Consider the following 18314-nt stretch of genomic DNA (forward strand, 5'->3'; position numbering starts at 1 on the left):
AAGTGTGCAATTATTCTTTATTCCCAAAATTAGAAGCATTAAACGAGATGTGTACATACACAAAGAAATTATGATACACCATTGACAAACTGTCCTTGCCTTGTACGCCCCCCACTTCTCTATTTTTAACATATTCCTAACTGGGAAACAAAAATAATCAGAGAAAAACACAAAAGAATATTTTTTATTATTATTGTTATTTTCCCCCCCAAAAGCTCGCACTCGCCATCACACCAAGTACATATCACTTGTTACCACAGTCCCATTCTATTTCTGCTTTTTCATCTCAACATTAAAGCACTTGTGGTATAACAATTTGAAAAAAGAGAAAAGAAAAAAAACTTGCATTTTAATTGAATTATAACTGAATTAAAGTGCACTCTCAGGGAAACAAATATAGTGGTATTAACCTAAATATTTTGTACTAATTCATTCCAAGTTTGCATATCTGCAGAAAAGTCGACATGTTCTGTGCACTTGGTATCTGTAGCCGCTGTTGCATTTCAGATGTCAAAGCCTGTGTGAAACCTGGTGAGCCCCCTGGAATGAGAAGCCCTGTAACTGCAGATCGTCTGACCTACTTTTATTCTTTCCCACATATTTAGTACTCCTCTTCGAGATCGTCATCCAGGTCCGAAAACTCGATGGACGGTCTGTTGTCTCGCACCTCCTCGTCACTTTCTCCATGGGGAACTGCAATCCACAGACATCAAGTCAAATTATGTAGCCACAAAAGATCCCTCATGCATTTGTCAACACAAAGCTGGTAGCTTTAGACAAAAACAATCAGACAAAAGCTTGTTTGCGACAAAAGGGAAGAGCAACATACTTTCAAGATTGTCCATGTGTTCATGAAGAATTCTCACCAGGTTGAATAACTAGGTGAGAAAGGGAAGATGCGTCTCTTTTCAAGATTTCAAGTCAGCCACAATTCATCGCTTCAACATTTTTGAAATTGTGCAAGTGTTTTTGCTCAACTGCGCACAGCGAATGGGCAAACTCAATGTGCTGCTCAAATTCAAGAAAACATTTGTGAACCCTGTGAACCTCCATTGGTTATCTGGATGGCCATCAAAAGATAACTGAGGAGTGGGTATCATGTAAAAGATCACACCAAATATTACATTCATTATCAAAATGTGGAAAAGACTTAAGACACATTTATGTGTCTTCTTTTTTTTTAAGTTCATAGTAACATCTAATTAGCTTCTCCCATAGTCTAGCCAAAGCCGTTATACGCACAGATGGAATAAATGTTAAACTCGGCATCACTATGTTTGGCCCATCACAACAAATGCTCATCCTAACTGAAGCACAGTGAAGGCAGAGTCTTGTTTTGGGACTGCTTCTGTGAATCAGGGACCAGATGCTTTAAAAATCATTGTGTGAGATTAGTCTGGATGAATTTGTGTTTGTCTGTGACTGACTCAGATGACAGCAGCATGTTTTCTTTGATTAAAATCACAGCAGAAATCCTCACAGGTTCATAAGCATTTTCTTATAGCTGTGCTCTAACATAATTGGACAATAAATGAGTCTTTCAGCGTTCAAGCTAATAAACACCACAGGTGAATTTGTTCGGTTTCTCACCCCAGCTGTATCGACCGCTCCGAGGACATCTGAGAACCTTTGCTCACAGAAATGTAGCAGGACCACTAGGTAGAGACCGCTACTGATGAACTCGTCATATTCAGACTGCAGAGCATGAAAAACACTTGTAAGGGCGTTTTCCCAGCATACTGAAATAGGTAAACCCAAGAGCAGCTTCAATGCTGCTTGTCTGTGTTTAATCCAACATAGTTCAACTTTGTTCAGATCCAACTGCAGCAAACATAACAGAGGAATCACTTCAATTACACCAGCACTCATTGTGCTTTGTGGGTTTTTTGTTTGTTTTTTTAAACTCGGTACAATGACATGTTTTAAATCCACTCAAATTAAAAAGGGCAGAGAACCCCTTGATTATGTTATTAATACATTTGCATAATTAATTAAAACAGTCACAGTAAATGAAAACTGCTTCTTTATTCATTTCAATTAGAGCTTTTGGGTTTGGAAATTCTGATTTTTTTCCTCCAAGTGAGGTGAAATAACTCACTTGCACATGCGTCCTGTACAGCTCCTGAATGTCAAAGTTATCGATGTTCAAACGCAGCTTCTCCTTACAGAGTTCACACGTTGTGATGCCTTCGAGGTTTGCACCTGAGCAGGAAGGAAAAAACAAAAGAAAAGACAGAAAGTAGTAATTATGAGACACTTTATTCATAAAAGTCAAAGGAGCTTGCAAAGAAAAGCGTCTGGACTTCTTTAAGTTGCTTGAAGACGTTTCACCTCTCATCCGAGAAGCTTCTTCAGTTCTAAGGTCAAATGGTGGAGAGTCCCAGATATAAACCTAGTGAGAGAAACCCCCCCACAGAGGGATAAAAGGACCCCCTGATGATCCTCTAATCGCCTGAGCCAAGGTGTGAAACTGGGTGTGGGTCCCAATCAGCCAGAGTTTCGGCTACATAGGGATGATAGCCGGTGTATCAGAGAAACTCAGGAGAGTTTTCTCCAAGCATGACATCCCGGTGCATTTCAGACCCAGCAACACGCTCAGACAGAAACTGGTTCACCCGAAAGACAAAACGCCAAAACACAAACTTAACAATGTGGTGTATGCTGTACAGTGCAGCGAGGAATGCTCAGACCTCTACATTGGAGAGACCAAACAGCCACTTCACAGGCGCATGGCACAACACAGAAGAGCCACCTCCACAGGACAAGACTCAGCAGTCCATCTGCATCTTAAGGATAAAGGACACTCTTTCGAGGATGCCAATGTTCACATTTTGGACAGAGAGGACAGATGGTTTGAAAGAGGAGTGAAAGAAGCCATCTATGTCCACTGTGAGTGACCATCTTTGAACAGAGGCGGGGGTTTACGACACCAACTCTCTGCCATCTATAATCCAGTTTTGAGATCCCTTCCCAGACGCCTTAACGCCCACTCACATCCTGGGCCATCTGACCTCAGGAATTCGCATGATAAGGTGGGGCCAGATTTCACAATGAACACACCCGAAACTCTGGCTGATCGGGACCCACACCCAGTTTCACACCTTGGCTCAGGCGATTAGAGGATCATCAGGGGGTCCTTTGTCCCTCTGTGGGGGGAAACTCCCACTAGGTTTATATCTGGGACTCTCCACCATTTGACCTTAGAACTGAAGAAGCTTCTCGGATGAGAGGTGAAACATCTTCAAGCAACTTAAAGAAGTCCAGACGCTTTTCTTTGCAAGCTCCTTTGACTACGATGACCTGGATGACTGAGAACCTTCACAGATTTATTCATAAAAGCTGCACCCATATGAGAAGCCTGTGATTACCTGAGCCAATTTTGGAGAGAAGCCACCTCTTGATGCATTCCTGGTGGACATATTGCAGACTGCCCGTACAGCGGCACGGCTGAATCAGAGGGTTTGATGAAGATTCCTCCCCCATCTGGCAGATTCGGCACAGATCACCTTCTTCCTCGTCAGAATCCTCCAGCAACAGTCTAAACAGGAAACAGGGCGTTCAGATCTACTCGATACAATGTATAACTTAATTTTTTCTGTTTTACATAGTGAATTAATTAGCACAGAGCTGCTGATAAACACCTTGAGAAAATAGAGCTGTGTTAAAGATCTGACACTGATCACTACAAAATAAGTGAGATCAGTCATGCGCAGACAGATCAAAAGCCATTACCTTTCTTTGATCTTGCGCAGCTTCTCTTGATCCCTACTGGAAATGTTCTTCTCTTTCTGGTCGTCAGACTGGCTCTCAGCCCCACCCAGAGGACCAACAGAAACTGAAATGTTTTCATACACCCTGACTCTACGGCGTGGTGAAATTTCAACTGAGGCATCTTCGAGTTCAGGTAATGTTTCATTCTCGATTGTATAAGTACGCCCAGCACCAAAGGCCTCTAAACCAACTGCTCCTTCCTCTTCTTCATTCTCCTCTTCATCCTCTTCATTATCATCGTCTCCATCATCCTGTGAGGTTTTAAGCTCAAGATCATCCCACCTTCTCAGTAAACGCTGAGGCCGTCTGTAACCTTCTTCTGAGGCCACGGTCGACTGCGTGCTTTCATCCCTGGCATGCCTTCTGAGGCGAGAGAGGAGAGGAGGACAGCGGCCTCGGAAGGAGGAAGAAAGCCAGGAGGAGCCGCTGCCGCCTCCATTGCTGACACCAGGCTCTCTCCACGACGCCATTCGTGGTCGAGGCAGGCCACTGTGATAGTCACTGCAATTGCTTTCCTGGATAGAGCTGAGATCTGCTCTGTTTTTCCTGAGGCTACCCATGATTGACCTTCCAGTATCAGGGTCCACACTAGACATCCTGGTTCCTTCATCGCTGTCCACGGACTCCCCACCAGTTGACGGGCTGTCGTCATCAACTGAACGAACACTGGAAGATCCGCTTGAAGAGTCCTGGCTGGAGCGTCGTGAAAAGAGACGGGACAAAAGGCGGCGTGTAGAGCGACGGCTCTCCGGTTCAGCGCCTTCAGGGATCGGCCTCGGCAGCGTAGGCTCTGGTCTGGGCACGGGAGTGGCATACCAGGGGGCGTTGGAGGAATAAGAGGTGGTGGTATGAGAGGAGGATTCGGGCCTTTCCGTTTGTTCCTGAGATGAGTTGAGGGTTGATGAGCCATTCGAAAAACGGGTTGCGCTTCTGTTCCTGAAGTTATGCACCTGAGGAGAAGTCCCGTGAGAAGAGGAGAAGTGGTGATTCAAGTGGGAGCTTTCTCGAGTAGAAGAAGACGATGAGGGAGAGTAGGAAGTTTCTTTAGGACGAGCTCCCTGTGCATATGTGGAGGTCACCCGGTCTGTGTGATCTGAAACAAGGGTAAAGAAAAGAGTAGTGTGTGTAAGACTGGCGCCAAGTCGACAGGGTATTATGTGTTCAAATTATCCAAAAAAAGAAAAGAAAAGAAAGAAAAACGAAGCCTACATAATGAGGAAACTAATCCAGGCGTCCTAACTCTTCTTTCTCCCAAACCTGAGAGACTGGGCTCATTCTTTGTCTCTTGGTCTCTTCTGGACAATAAAGGATTGGAAGATGAAGAGGATGATGACGATGATGACCGTGAGAGTAATCGGCATGAGCTCCACGAAGAATCAAGAGAGTCATTTGGTTTTTCTCCTATACATTTTAAGAAAGAGGGTATACAAATGTTCCAAATCAAATTAATGCTGATGGGAAGTAGAATTTAATCAATTCTCCCTGAATGCAACGTTTCTTTCATTTCACATTTGTTTTTCCTATTCGCCATCATGATGCTAGGTTCTTTTTTTACTTCATAGCCTTTGTATTACTTTCAGCTGGTAATGAGGAAACAGCACCGTGAACTGCTATAACGTACCTCTGCCACTGCTAAGCCCATTACTGGAGTAGGTGGATCCTGTAACTGAACTGCTGGCCATTCTTGAGTAAATTCCTCTGTTGGTGCTTGACAGTTTGGCCCTTTTAGAGTCACCATCGTCAACGGCATTCAACATACCCGAGCGCATCCCAAACCTCGCCTCAGAGTCAGTCTGGAAATAATGAAGGCAAACATCAGAGAATAAAATACTTCAATAGCATTCACCAGTCCTCTACCTTGCAGTCTTTCAGAAAATACATTTAACCAGGCTGCTTTTTTGTGCCTGCTGTTAGAAAATGGCACAGAACATCATCAGTACCAGTTTGCTCCTGCTGCTGAGAGAGGAATCGGCCCACTGGCAATCATGCGATCTGCTGGACGATGTCAGAGAGGGCAACTTCCAGCTACTGGAGCGACTGTCAGAGTTACTGTAGTCTCTTGTCGAGCTCAGGAGACGAGAACTCTTTGAAAGGAGACAAGGTAAATAACTTTAGCATTAGTTAGACCATTGTCTGCGCATTGTTTTGATGAGTGGTTCGCAACTTGTGCTCTAGCAGCACAAACATATATACACATGTGTATACATATGTGTTTTATCTAAAGGTTAATCCCTGATTTAGATATTGGTGGGAAATCTATGTCAAAACCATAAACCCCTTCTAACTCTACACCACAACCTTCCATCCCATTTAGCTGTGTTGGCAGTGTTGACCCTACGTTTAGTCGAATGTTTTAACCGATACATGATACTATAAATTTTTAGACTTAAGTTGTAACGGCCGCCGTTTTCTTTGTGAGTATTTATTACACGGCGTGCTGCGGGGAAAAGCCTGTTCTACCGTTTTTGTCTAAGGTTTATTTTTTAGCACCTGACGGCTCTTTTTTGCTTCTCATCCATAAATACTCTGCATACTCTTTCACGTGATTCCGTTTATTTTGAAGAGTCTCAACAGGATCTTGAGCTTTATTGTGAAAGGGAGTCTTGATGCATGCTCAATCATCCAGGTAAGTAAATCTCCAAAAGTTGATTCTGTTCATCTGGACGTCCAGATGTAATTTTCCACATAAGGTTTATGTGGAAAATAAACAAGCGGACACGCAATGGTTTTACCGTCGTTGTTGCTAAAAACAGGCGCTTGTCCATCTGTAGTGTGGTCATATTAAATATAAGAGAAAGAGAGATCTTTAAGAAATTATAGCCACTACAGTGACCATCAAAACTGTGAAAAAATATTGCCGTAAACAGTTTATTTTGTGACACCACAAAACAAACGATAGCGTGAAATGAAACGATAGATGTTTTTATATTGTCATCCGATACATATCATTATATCGAACAGCCCTATGTGGAAGGTTGTGGCATAAGGTTAAAAGAGGTTTCTGGTTACATCGCAAGTTATGATGCAATTTCCTGTAGAAGTCTAAATCAGACATAAGAAACTTAGTGCTAAACTGAAAAGGAAGACAAACGTGAGCAGACCTACATGTCAACAGCCTGCCTTTAGATATCTCATACAGGAAGGACAATGACTCAAGTAGTTTGAAGTGACAGGCCAAAAAAAGAAAATGAGAATGTATTCATGTCCGCTTTAACACCCTTTTTAAAAAAAATTTAACAATCTTTCTTTAGGCTAACAAAACATGTTCATGTGTCTTAGGTTGGAAGAAGAACTTGTGCAGATTTAAGTGAATGTTAACTGAAATGATTGCTTATCTCGCTTCATGAGCAATAACATTAACATACACAAGGTAGTTTGTAGGGTGAAAGCACCAAGAGTCCCTTGAAAAAAGAAAAAAAAAAAACAACAAAAGCTAGACACAGCCAGAGCCAATAGTAACACTCTCTTTTGAGATGGTCTTTGACGAGCATTGGGACTGAAATACGCACATCATGTGTCAAGGAATCTAGGCTACCCTATAAAAAGACCTCCAGAGTGTCTCCTGTTGCACTACTGTTAAACGTAGTTTGGATCATGCACTAAAGGGAACCTGTGAGAAAAAGAGCTGACTTGAATGCCATGGAATACGCTAGAAAGGCAGCTCACTAGAGCCCCAGGTAGTAGAGGAGAGAGTAGGGAGGCAGATTTTAGGAGCAGCTGCTGTTGTAACCGATCGTTGTATCCAATTTTAAACCAGCAGCTTTCCCGCTGAAATTTCACCCAATTGGGATAAAATGGTGACATTTAACTGCTGTATTCAAAGAAATAAAATAATAACACACACACACACACACACACACACACACACACACACACACACACACACACACACACACACAGAGAGAGAGAGAAGTACTTCATAGGGTAAAAGCTGCTGACTCCCTAAGTGCACCAAACCATGAGAGCAAAATACAACCGATAACGTAATCACCCCTCACTTAGCAATCAAGAATTCAGGTTCTTTCTTTAACTTAGCACTTGGCTGTACATATTGTAAGCAAAAGGTCTGGAAGGGGGTGTGCATGGCGTAAAATGAAGTGTACGATTCCCTGCATTAGCCATTTTTTGCTGTGCCATCAGCCTACCTACCTGTTTGTCGACATCTGCCTTGTAAGACGATGACGCCCTTGGGAAGCGGTCATTATTCAGCACCGTTTCCCTGCTGTATAGTCTACTGGAGCCCAGCGATGAGGATGGGACTGTTGAATGCGCAGGACTGGATATGTAGGACGACCTTGAGCTGGACAGACAAAACGGAAGCCTGCGAGACCTCGAGTCCATTGTGGATTGCCTTGAAAATAAAGCTGACGGGGGGGGGAAGAGAGAGATATTGTTGCTGTAATACCACAGATGTCTTTTCAATGTTAACTTCCTTTCACAAGTGCCCATTATTCCACCTAAACACAAGACAGGACATGAAGTCCACACCTCTCAGCACAAACTTTTAAAGGGCCTGCAACTTCAATCTGTTAAGCAACCATGCTGTGCCGGGTGGTGTTGCAAGACCTCTGATTTGTTGATGGAGCACATGTGACAGTGTGTCTGTAAACACTAAAAACTTACCACCCAGCCACTTCCTGGTCTTGGTATCAAAGACACAGTGCCTATCTTAAGGACTGTGAACTCTGTTACAGGAACATGATACTACCAAGGAGCCAATTCAGCACTGTGAGCTGAGCCTCTAAGCAAACAAGATGCTCTGCAACACTTATAAGACACTCATTTATTATTAAACACCATTACAACAGCAGCACAGTGAGCACAGCCAAATAAACTGTATTTTAACTTTCAGCACCAGCTGAACTCTAGATGTACCAGCCGACCTAAAAACAGAGTCGAGCCTTCATGGCATAAACTTGTACAGTATGAGTTACTTCCTGGTATTGACACTGAGATTAGCTACAGCACCTGTGGTCACAGATAGTACAGCCAGCCAGCAGCCTGTCAGGTCCGAAATGAAGGGCAGTAAATCAGGCCAGAAGACAAAAACATTGAAACCAAAACACAGCACTGAAACCTGTTAAACAGATTAATTAGTAAAACTCCCACTGAAATCCCCAAAACAGTCCAAAATAAATATGAAGCCTAAAAGCAGAAACATTGGAACTTTCTGCAAATTTTGCACAACAACGACAAAAAAAAGCGTGAAGGTGCATCCTATTAAAAGGCAATGCAGTTTAGCTGGATTTCCCCCCAATCTGTCTTTAATACGTTTGCATAAGCAAGGCCCTCGCTTTATTTATGGCTAACTTATCTGCAGGTTACGTTTTTGGACAAATGGGGAACTAGCATAATGAGGACCTGAAACCCCAACACCCGTCGACAAAACCTCATTAGTCACCACAACCCTACCAAAGAATTTAAACAATCGTGTGGCTGCACAGACTCGGCAGCGGCCTGTGTTTTCGAGATGAGCCATGACTAACCCCGACTGCTTGACGTCTTGCTTTGTTGAATTTATCAAGGAACGCCCTCCTCGCCACCAAAACCCTTAATCCATCTAATAGTTAGCCGTCTGACAGCCGTTTAGCTTTAGCTGTGCGATAGGTAGCGTTCAAACTTTCATGAATTTCCGTTAACCTGCGCTTGCCGCGTATTTCCATTTACGCTGGATGCTCGGAACTCCGCGTCGCTAATTGTCTTCACCAACTTATTACATTCCGCTGCACTTGCACGACAAACGACGTTAGCAGTTTAACCGACACCCGGGTTAAAAGGGATGTCACTTTCCGTGTTTACATTAGCAGGTTAGCCGTCGCTGGCTATTTACAAATCTTGTTTATCTCGCTAGCAGTCGTTCAGACTCGGTTACCGAGCAGTTCAGCTGCTGTTTTCCGACGACTCAGCAGACAGCCCTGTTAGCTTCGAAGCTAGCTGCTTAGCTCCCCCATAACCCCCACTTCACGACAGTCACTCGCTTCTTCTTTTCTGCTTCTTCTTCTTCTTCTTCCCTCTTTTTACGTTTTAAACGCCAGGTTGCGTCAGCTAAATTCCCAAAACATTCCCACCTCACCTTTAGTTTCAAGCTTGCTTTTCGCACAACAGGAGCGATGGCGTCTGCTGTCGACGCAGACTGTTAAGTGACTTTACCGTGACCCGGAGGGAGTGGTCTGACTGAAAGGTTGTTTTTAGGTGGTTGTTGGAGCATCCACCTGCATCCACCCCCTTTTTTTCTGCCACCTCTGAGCCAGCTACAATTGTGCGGCCTGAGAAGAACACAAGAGTATTTATGGCACTAATTAAATCAAACCTGGTGCGACTTTGTAACGTCAAAAGTATCCAGGCAGAGCCGAACAACACCCCCGTGTGGCCGACAATTCAGTCCTGTTTTTAATGTTTTAGTGCTCAGACTGATGTAACGACTTCTCTCTACTTATAATGAGATTTACTTCACTAAAGCAGACTTCTTAAAATCTGTTTACAGTTACTTTACAAATTAAGACGCACATAGAAAAAAATAGAAATGAATTAATAAATAAATGATTAAAGACAGTACACCATTGTTTATGACATCCATACAAATCAATCAGTAATGTTAAAATGCTGTTAAAGCACTAATACCGCTGTAAAAAAAGTTTCAACTAGGGATCATTCAGCAGTTATGACTGATGAGCACTTTAGCCTTTAATATTTAATGCTGCTGACTTAACTCATGATTTCTTCTGCTTGTAATTAAGTGTTTTTGCATCAATTATGTTTCCATCTCCATTTCACGTCTGAGACAAGGCAGGGTCAAGAAAAAATGAACAATATTTCAGATCTCCATATCATACAAGTTTTTAACATCCTTTCAGATTCATCTCAGAAATGACGGAAATGTATGTTTCTTGGTCCACACAGAGTGGTCCACAGTGACAAAGCAAAAACAAAGTGCTTTCACTGGGGAAAGTTCTAAGGAGCAATCCTAGTTCCAGCTTGTTGAATTGTTTGATTAATATGCAAATATGGATGGTATCAATACCAACGCTGGTATTTGTATTGGACCATACTGGCGTGATAGGATCGATGCTTTGTTTCATCCAGGGGCGTAATTTCCAGATCCAGCCAATATCGGACTGATACCAAAATTTGGAGTATTGCACAACACTATTGTTCGAGCCCATTCTCCTAAACTAATAAGCCACGAAGCAGACAGACAATGGGAGGCATGGTTGCAAGAAAACTTTGGCTTATTTTTAAGTGAGGGTGGCAAGGTTGCTGGAGAAATATTTAGACTGGGCATAAGTCTGGGGCAGATGGAGCAGGGAAAGGGGGGTGGGGGTAGGGGGGAGCTAGGCACAGCAGAGTAAAGAGAGTACAGAAAGTTAAGTCTATCTGGGGGAAGCAGAGCTGAGTGTTGGTGTGCTGTGTTTGTTCCAGTGACAGAGGAGCTTTGGCGCAGACAAGAAGTGGAGAGCAGGGGTTGGAGATGAAGCGGGCAGAATCGCAGGGCAGATGGAGGAAAAGGGATTTTCAGAAGTGCACGTGACACAACCAGTTTGGATGGAGCGTGTCAGTGTACAGGGATAAGCAGGTCTCTTCAGAGATGCTCTGTTTTGGTTCAGGTACTCTGACACTGTAGTGTTGAGTTGTGTTAGCATTCAGGAGTTTGCTGAAATCCTCTCCTGTGTTTCCACAGCAGTATTTTTCAGGTTGTGTTGATGAAGTATAACCTTTTTTGAATTCTTAAATCCCGAGTACTGTGAAACAGGTATTCACTTAAGATTGACATATATTTTACTGCATGCACATTTTATCCTCACCAGTCTCCCAGTCCATGTCACAGAAGAGTAACCTCACAGTCTGATACCCCTACCACTGTGTTTGGCTTCTGGCAAGGTATTGATGAGCTGATACTCATTGCCTAGTGTCCTTGACACATAATGATGGGAATAAGGGTCAAATAGGTCAGTTTTTTGTGTCTCCAGACCTGGGAATTTTGCTTTTCGTGATCTGAGAGTCATTTAATTACTTTCTGTCAAATACCCAGTGTGCTGACACGTGGTTTTAACTAAGGACTGGAATGAGTGATGCACAAACAGTTGTCCTTCTGTAATGTTCTTCCACCTCCACAAAAGGAAATCTGGACCTGATTCTACAGAGTTCTAGATTGGCTTTTATGGCCAAGGCTCTTTCTGATTATTCCTTTTGACTGGGTAGTTATATTTATATAGGAATATGTCTCTTGAGATCTTTTTAAATTGATGGTTTGACACCCAAATGTTAGTATTAGCTGTTATAAAGCTTATTGACTGCTGACTAATGTTAATCTGTTGTGAATAACAACATTTTCACATAACTGTGTGCAGTCATTTTCTGTATGACTTAATTAGTCTCTCACAGCAATGCAGAGGAAATTGGCCCACTTTTCTTTACAGCATTGCTGCAGTTCATTGAGATTGTGGGCATTTGTTTATACACAGCTCTCTTGAGCATTTCAGATGAGTTGAGGTCTGGGCTTTGACTAGGCAATTTCAACCCCTCGATTCTTTTCTTTTTCAGCCATTCTGTTGTAGTTTTGTTGTAGAAATCATTGTCCTTTTGCGTGACCCAGTTTAAGCCAAGCTTTAGCTGTTGGACAGATAGCCTCGAATTTGACTAGGATACTTTGGAATGCAGAGGAGTTTGTGGTCGATTCAGTGACTGGAAGGTGCCCAGGTCCTTGCATTACTCCTTCACCACAGTTGCTGTGAGGTGTTTGTGCTGATGTGCTGTGGTTGATTTTATCCAAACATGCATTATGTGCACTAAGAAAAGACATCCGCACTTTGGTCTCATCTGATCAAAGGACATTGTTCCAGAAGGCTTGCGGTTTGTTCAGATGCAACTTTGTAAACCTAAGCTGTGCAGCCATGCTTCTAGGGAAAGCGGCTTTCTCCTGGCGACTCTTCCAAACAAGCCATACATGTTCAGTCTTTTTCTAATTTTTCTGGGCATTTAATATGCCCGCAGAGGCCTGTAGAGTCTGAGATGTAGCTGTTGTTTTTCTTTTCAGTTTCTCTCAGCATTGCACGATCTGACCTTGAAGTGAATTTGGAAGATTGGCAGCTGTCCTGAATATTTTTCACTGGTGAATAATCTTTTGCACTGTGGAATGACAGACTTCATATTGTTTGCAAATGTCCTTATAAGCTTCCCCGCTGTGATCAAGTGCATTTTATTATCAGCACATGGCTACTACTTACCCTCTTAATTCATATGTAAGCAGTAAAGGTGGACTTTTTTTCAGAGGACTGCATACGACCAAATGAAAACTTTCTTTTTACATGTATGTTTGGGTTCCTTATCTTTGAGATCCACTTACATGCATTTGTATGATGGAATTTGAGCTTGATTTTCTTGTTTACCTGGAGCACAGAAGGAAGTGGGTAATTATAAAGAACAGTACATTTTAATAAGGTACTGGACAAATTGTTATTTTAAACATCACTTACTCCCAATGCCTGAAAGCTTTACTTTACAGCTGAGGTAACACACACACACACACACACACACACACACACACACACACACACACACACACACACACACACACACACACACACACACACACACATTTATATAAACACCCAAATATACAGTTACAGTCGTGTTTCCATCACTTCAGAGTTGATCATTTCTTGGAGATACACACGCATGATGCACGGACAGAGAGCGAGAGAGGGGGCTGACGTCATTATGAAAGCCACACAGGCAGCTAATAACCACTAAGGGGCGCTGTAGCTCACACTTTCTTCCATGGCCTCTTTGAACTGCGCTGTTGTTTGTATGCCATAACTTGGTGTTTGTTTAGTCAGGGAGGCAATTAAAGCCAATTTCAACCGGTTTAATTAGATTGATTTGAATAATTGCTTTGAAAGGCATTGTGGATCACAGTAAATCCAGGATTAGGAGCATTCAAATGATTTACATACTTTTAACTCACGTCTAATTTAGTAGACCTCAGGAAGCACTGATGAGAGATAAGCCTTAACACAAACCTTTTTTATTCGTTTTGTTTTGTACCATGAGGTAATTGTATTTATTTCTTTTGCTTATTTTTTTTTTTTTTTTGCATTTGCGTAAGATTCATTTAAAATCACGAGCGCAGGACTCGTGTTAAGTGTGTGGGGGGTCCAGGAAGGTCAGCGTGGAGCAGAGTGGGAGCATTGTTGCACAGCAGATGCATAATAATGTGAAGGTCAACAAGATGCTCGTCGTGCCCGGTAAAATGTAGCGCTTAAAGGGCCCAGCAATCCATTATTGCTTGCATGTGTACAACGGTGAACAGTGATCAAACCAAGTGTAAATCTGCCCAAGGCCAACTGAACAAGAGGTGAAGGAGAACCAGTGATAAATATAGGGAAAGGGATAAATATAGGAGGGTGGAGCTGCAGATTAATTGCTGACAAAAAGGATGCCTGACCTAGACAAATGAGAAAGTGCAAGGTCTGGTGAGTTGGGGAGGAGGCCTCGCAATCCCAGTCGAAGGTCTGTAGGCCAGTGTCCCCCCTACCTTCTCCCCACTTTGCTCCTTCGCACACGTGATTCTGCACACTGCTAAGTGAAGGGAGACTTGAAGCTCTTCATCCCCCCCAGTGCTGCTGATAGGATGATAATGGAGCATTCCTTGGAGCTGTTTCTCATTCATGGTGGCTGTGACAAGGGAGGAACATGCTTTCTATCCACTGGGGGCAGCTAACTCTTTCAGATCCCATGCATGTAACCTGAGATTTGCCCTCCTCTTTCTTGAATCCTCTTATGTGTGTGCAGTGGATATGAGATGGATACTTACCTGTCTCTGTGAGCTGCTCTTTTTCTTCGTTCTTTACCCAGCGCTACAGGCTGGTGCAACATCAAAGTTTCATGGTGTAGAAAGGAAATGCAAATTATTATTACAAATTGACGGTGGGTCTCCGCCTCAGGTTTCTTCCGGACTGTGTTTGTCGAATTCAGAGTGCTCAAAGACATTAACAGTGTCTAACAACATCTGCTGGAATATGGAGATGCAGATGTTTACACTCCCCTCATGAGACTGACTTTAACTGGAGAATTAAGGCACAGAATAACTGCAAGAATGTCTGGATTTGTCCAGCACTGTGTAATCGCAAAGGAATGTCCTGAGACATTTCTGCTTTTCCTCTACAAGACCCCTCTTTTCCCACGGCTCGTCCAGGTCTTGAGAATCCGTTTCCTGTCTCTCTCTCGCTCTCTCTCCCTCGTGCTCTCTCCCTTCCTCCCTCTCTCTTGTTCTGTGCCTCTGTTTGTGGACACCACAAAGGCTGGTTTATAGGAGGACTGCACAATGCAAGCCCAGTGTCGTCAAGAGCACAAAGAGCAAGAGTCCTTGCCTTCTGAGAAACCTCTTGGAGGAAACATGCAGGCCAAGGTTTCTGAGTTGTTGTTGTTTATTTTATTTTTTTCCCCTGTAGCCTGAATGAAAAGCTGGATTCACAGACACAAACAAACTGATAAGCACACACCCTTATCTTGCTGTCTAGAGGGGGAATCAGAAAGTTTTTAAGAAGTTATTTTCTAAAACTGGGAAATTATTTAGAATGCCCCCCCCTCCCACACACAAAAACCACATAAAGAATTGTGACAAATTTAATGACAATTTGGAAAACAGCCAAACTGCATTTAGTTCATCAGAGTTTGCCTGGTTTTAGGTGATGGTAGGCTGCATTTAAGGTGCTTTAAAAGCCTAGTTCACACACACACACACACACACACACACACACACACACACACACACACACACACACACACACACACACACACACACACACACACTGCCAGACGTCTGAACAGATCAGTAACAATAGGGGGGGGAAGCAAGGCCACATGTGTTAGCACTTTAGGTCACATGTTTTGTGGGGGCAACATCAAAAATACTTGTATGCTATTTGTGGACACTCTTCTCTCAGCATGCTCTTCACCAATTAGCGAGAACAGGCCTTTTATTTTAATTCGCACGCATTCACAACATCATATGCTAAAAAAACGCCAATGCCAAACAAAACAACAACAAAAAAAAACCTTACACGTCATTGATTTAGTTTGGGACTTTTACCAAAATCTTTAAAAAAACAACAACAAAAAAACCAGACAAATAACAACAATACAAATTTAACCCCACACGAACACAAAAAACACGCAGAGGTTTCACCGAGAACTCCAAGAACATTTGTTGTTCTTAATGTTCCCCAGACACAAAGTGACATCTGCCTCGCTCTCTGCATGCCTGCTGCTCTTTGTTCAAAAGAGCACTGAGGGGAGAGCACATTGAAGGCAACGATGATGTCACCATTGTGATCATTACTGTGCTGTGTGGTGCCCTATTTTTGACCAGGCGTCACTGAGGGCAGGCCAGAATGTCTGCCTGCACACTGCCAGGAGGAACAGCGGCCTGCCAGTGTTAATTAACACAGGGCCTGTTTGCATCCGTCTTAAGACCACCCCCACAGGCCCACCTAAGTCTAAGTGCACATGCTCATCAACACATGCATAATTTGAGCTCGCCGACGAAGGTTTGCGCATGTGTTTTTTTACCTCGCGGTCCTTTGTTTTGGGCACCGTTTGGCTTCCTTTCCTTGTCTGGGCCTTGCAAGTGAATTATTTATTCAGCCTACTCTTCTGTGGACATATCCTCACTACTTGTGCATGTGCTTCCTGCCTGTTTGCTTTCAATAACGTCAAGCTTGAATTCGGCATTTATGGCTATTGAGTAACTAATGACTACTCCTGCCCATCTGTGGTAGACTCCACCTAAGTATAAACACGTGAGCTGCATAATTCATTTAGCCTGTTGAGGAACGTAAGCGAGACTCTGATAAAATAATACAAACATGCAAGGTAGGATTAACAGAATAGTAGTCTGAGTGTGTGTTCAGTGTTAAAGCTAAACTAACTGTGATCCTGGAAGGTATTTGATGCGTATTTGTATCGGTATAGTAAAGCAGATCAATGCGGAGTCAAAATGCAGGTTTTATTTTTACATCATAGTGACGCCACCATGCTTTAAGGGTTCACTGACCTTTTGTGCTCATAGCAAAACTTTCAAACATGCAGGTGTGATGAACCGACAGATGTTATCACCTTTTGACTTTAGCATTCCACATCTTACTTGCATTTTATAACCGACTTACACTTCATAACTTACACTTGATTGTTGAAGTTCTTTTCTAGCATCTGGCTTTTTATAAAGAAAATTGGGGATTTTTTTTCCCCTCCTAAAGGTCATTTCATTTGCTCACTAATTATTAGCACGCAGAAATTCTTGAACTACAGATGTAGTCTTGAAGCTTTCTATTTTGATTTTCAATTTAAAAAATAAACAATAATAAAGGCTCTGTGAGCTGAGGAAAAGTTGGGAATTGGAGTAAGCTGTTGGGCACAATTAGAGGTGTATTTTTACACCCAGTGTCTCAGTGTTTTGGATGAAGTCCTCTAAAACACTGAGCAATCAGGCTCAAAGGCAGATATCGGTGCATGACGCACACAAACCAAGATTTTGTTTCTCTGAGGCATTAAAGATGTTCTTACGGAGAAATCGCCAAAAATATATCAACCGCAGTGTAAAATGTGCTCGAAGTATGTGACCAATTCAAAAAGCTCTTCTCTCTATGTATGTCTGTGCGTTATCTATCACTATATCTATCACTCAAGTGATGGCTGTTAACTTGTTTTGTCTTTTGCATGGTTTATTGTTGATTTTCTTTGAAATAATGTGAAAATAAAGTCCTAAAGTAGGAAATTTCTTCAATAAGTTTAATGGATGTTGTTATGGGAAAAATGGCTCAATTAGCAACTCTCACGTGTCGCATGTTGCGACATCAAAATTGTAAAGCCACACATTTCTCTGATGTTTAAGACAAACAACAGCAAACGTGTGACATCACAAGCAACAGGAACTCCTCCAAACACTAAAACCACAGCCCGCTCTCCAAAACATTTTGTCTTTGTTTATCCATTTGCTGATTAAAAAGAGCACTGTTGCCGGCCAGCCATGGTTATGTGGACATTATGCCTGGAAGGGGATCTATCTTTTTCTTTTTTTCTCACACATTTTATAACAGCTCTTAAGGGTTTATGTAGTTCAAACACACCCCTGGAATGAAAATGAAAGCTCATTCGGTGTCAGGATTTCTGAAGACCTTGACACATACCACCTGAAAATAGCTCATGTGATATGCGTTGACGTTATTGCTGTATTTAAATTAGATGTTAGGGTCTTAAAATAACCTGAAGGTAGCATTTTAGCACACCGGATTTGTTTTTGTGCTTTTATTTCTATACCAGAGAGGCGACAAGAAAAGGTAAAGGAGACCAACACGGAGGACAGACTGAAGCCTGAAGCCACAAATATGGTCTCTTAAAGTTTTCCACACCAAGATACACAGAGGTATTTCGTCCTTAAAAGGAATGCTTCAGATGTGGTCACATGTAGGTCCTGAAAGCACTTGTGTGTCAGGCAGCTCATTCCATGATTTAGGCATGAGACATAACTGCAGTCACACCAAATA

General features: G+C 42.6%; 1 protein-coding gene across 5 annotated transcripts; it reads right to left on the reverse strand.

Moving 5' to 3' along the window:
• On the reverse strand, nucleotides 1-10017 carry marchf7 (membrane-associated ring finger (C3HC4) 7). 5 transcript variants are annotated; one of them, XM_080885430.1, is made up of 11 exons: nucleotides 9845-10013; nucleotides 7921-8135; nucleotides 5712-5855; nucleotides 5393-5564; nucleotides 4981-5172; nucleotides 3733-4864; nucleotides 3369-3538; nucleotides 2099-2202; nucleotides 1591-1695; nucleotides 830-878; nucleotides 1-693 (listed from the first exon to the last, which is right to left on the reverse strand). In XM_080885430.1, exons 2-11 carry the CDS (start codon nucleotides 8110-8112, stop codon nucleotides 602-604), a joined length of 2352 nt encoding a protein of 783 aa, XP_080741556.1. In that variant the 5' UTR covers nucleotides 8113-8135; nucleotides 9845-10013; the 3' UTR covers nucleotides 1-601. The 5 variants fall into 5 exon arrangements, with proteins under 5 accessions (XP_080741556.1, XP_080741559.1, XP_080741558.1 ...); XM_080885433.1 differs by lacking the exon at nucleotides 9845-10013 and adding an exon at nucleotides 9644-9783; XM_080885432.1 differs by lacking the exon at nucleotides 9845-10013 and adding an exon at nucleotides 9412-9630.
• Nucleotides 10018-18314: the final 8297 nt, after the last annotated feature.

The sequence above is a fragment of the Rhamphochromis sp. 'chilingali' genome (assembly GCF_963969265.1).
Source record: "Rhamphochromis sp. 'chilingali' genome assembly, chromosome: 6".
NCBI lineage: Eukaryota > Metazoa > Chordata > Actinopteri > Cichliformes > Cichlidae > Rhamphochromis > Rhamphochromis sp. 'chilingali'.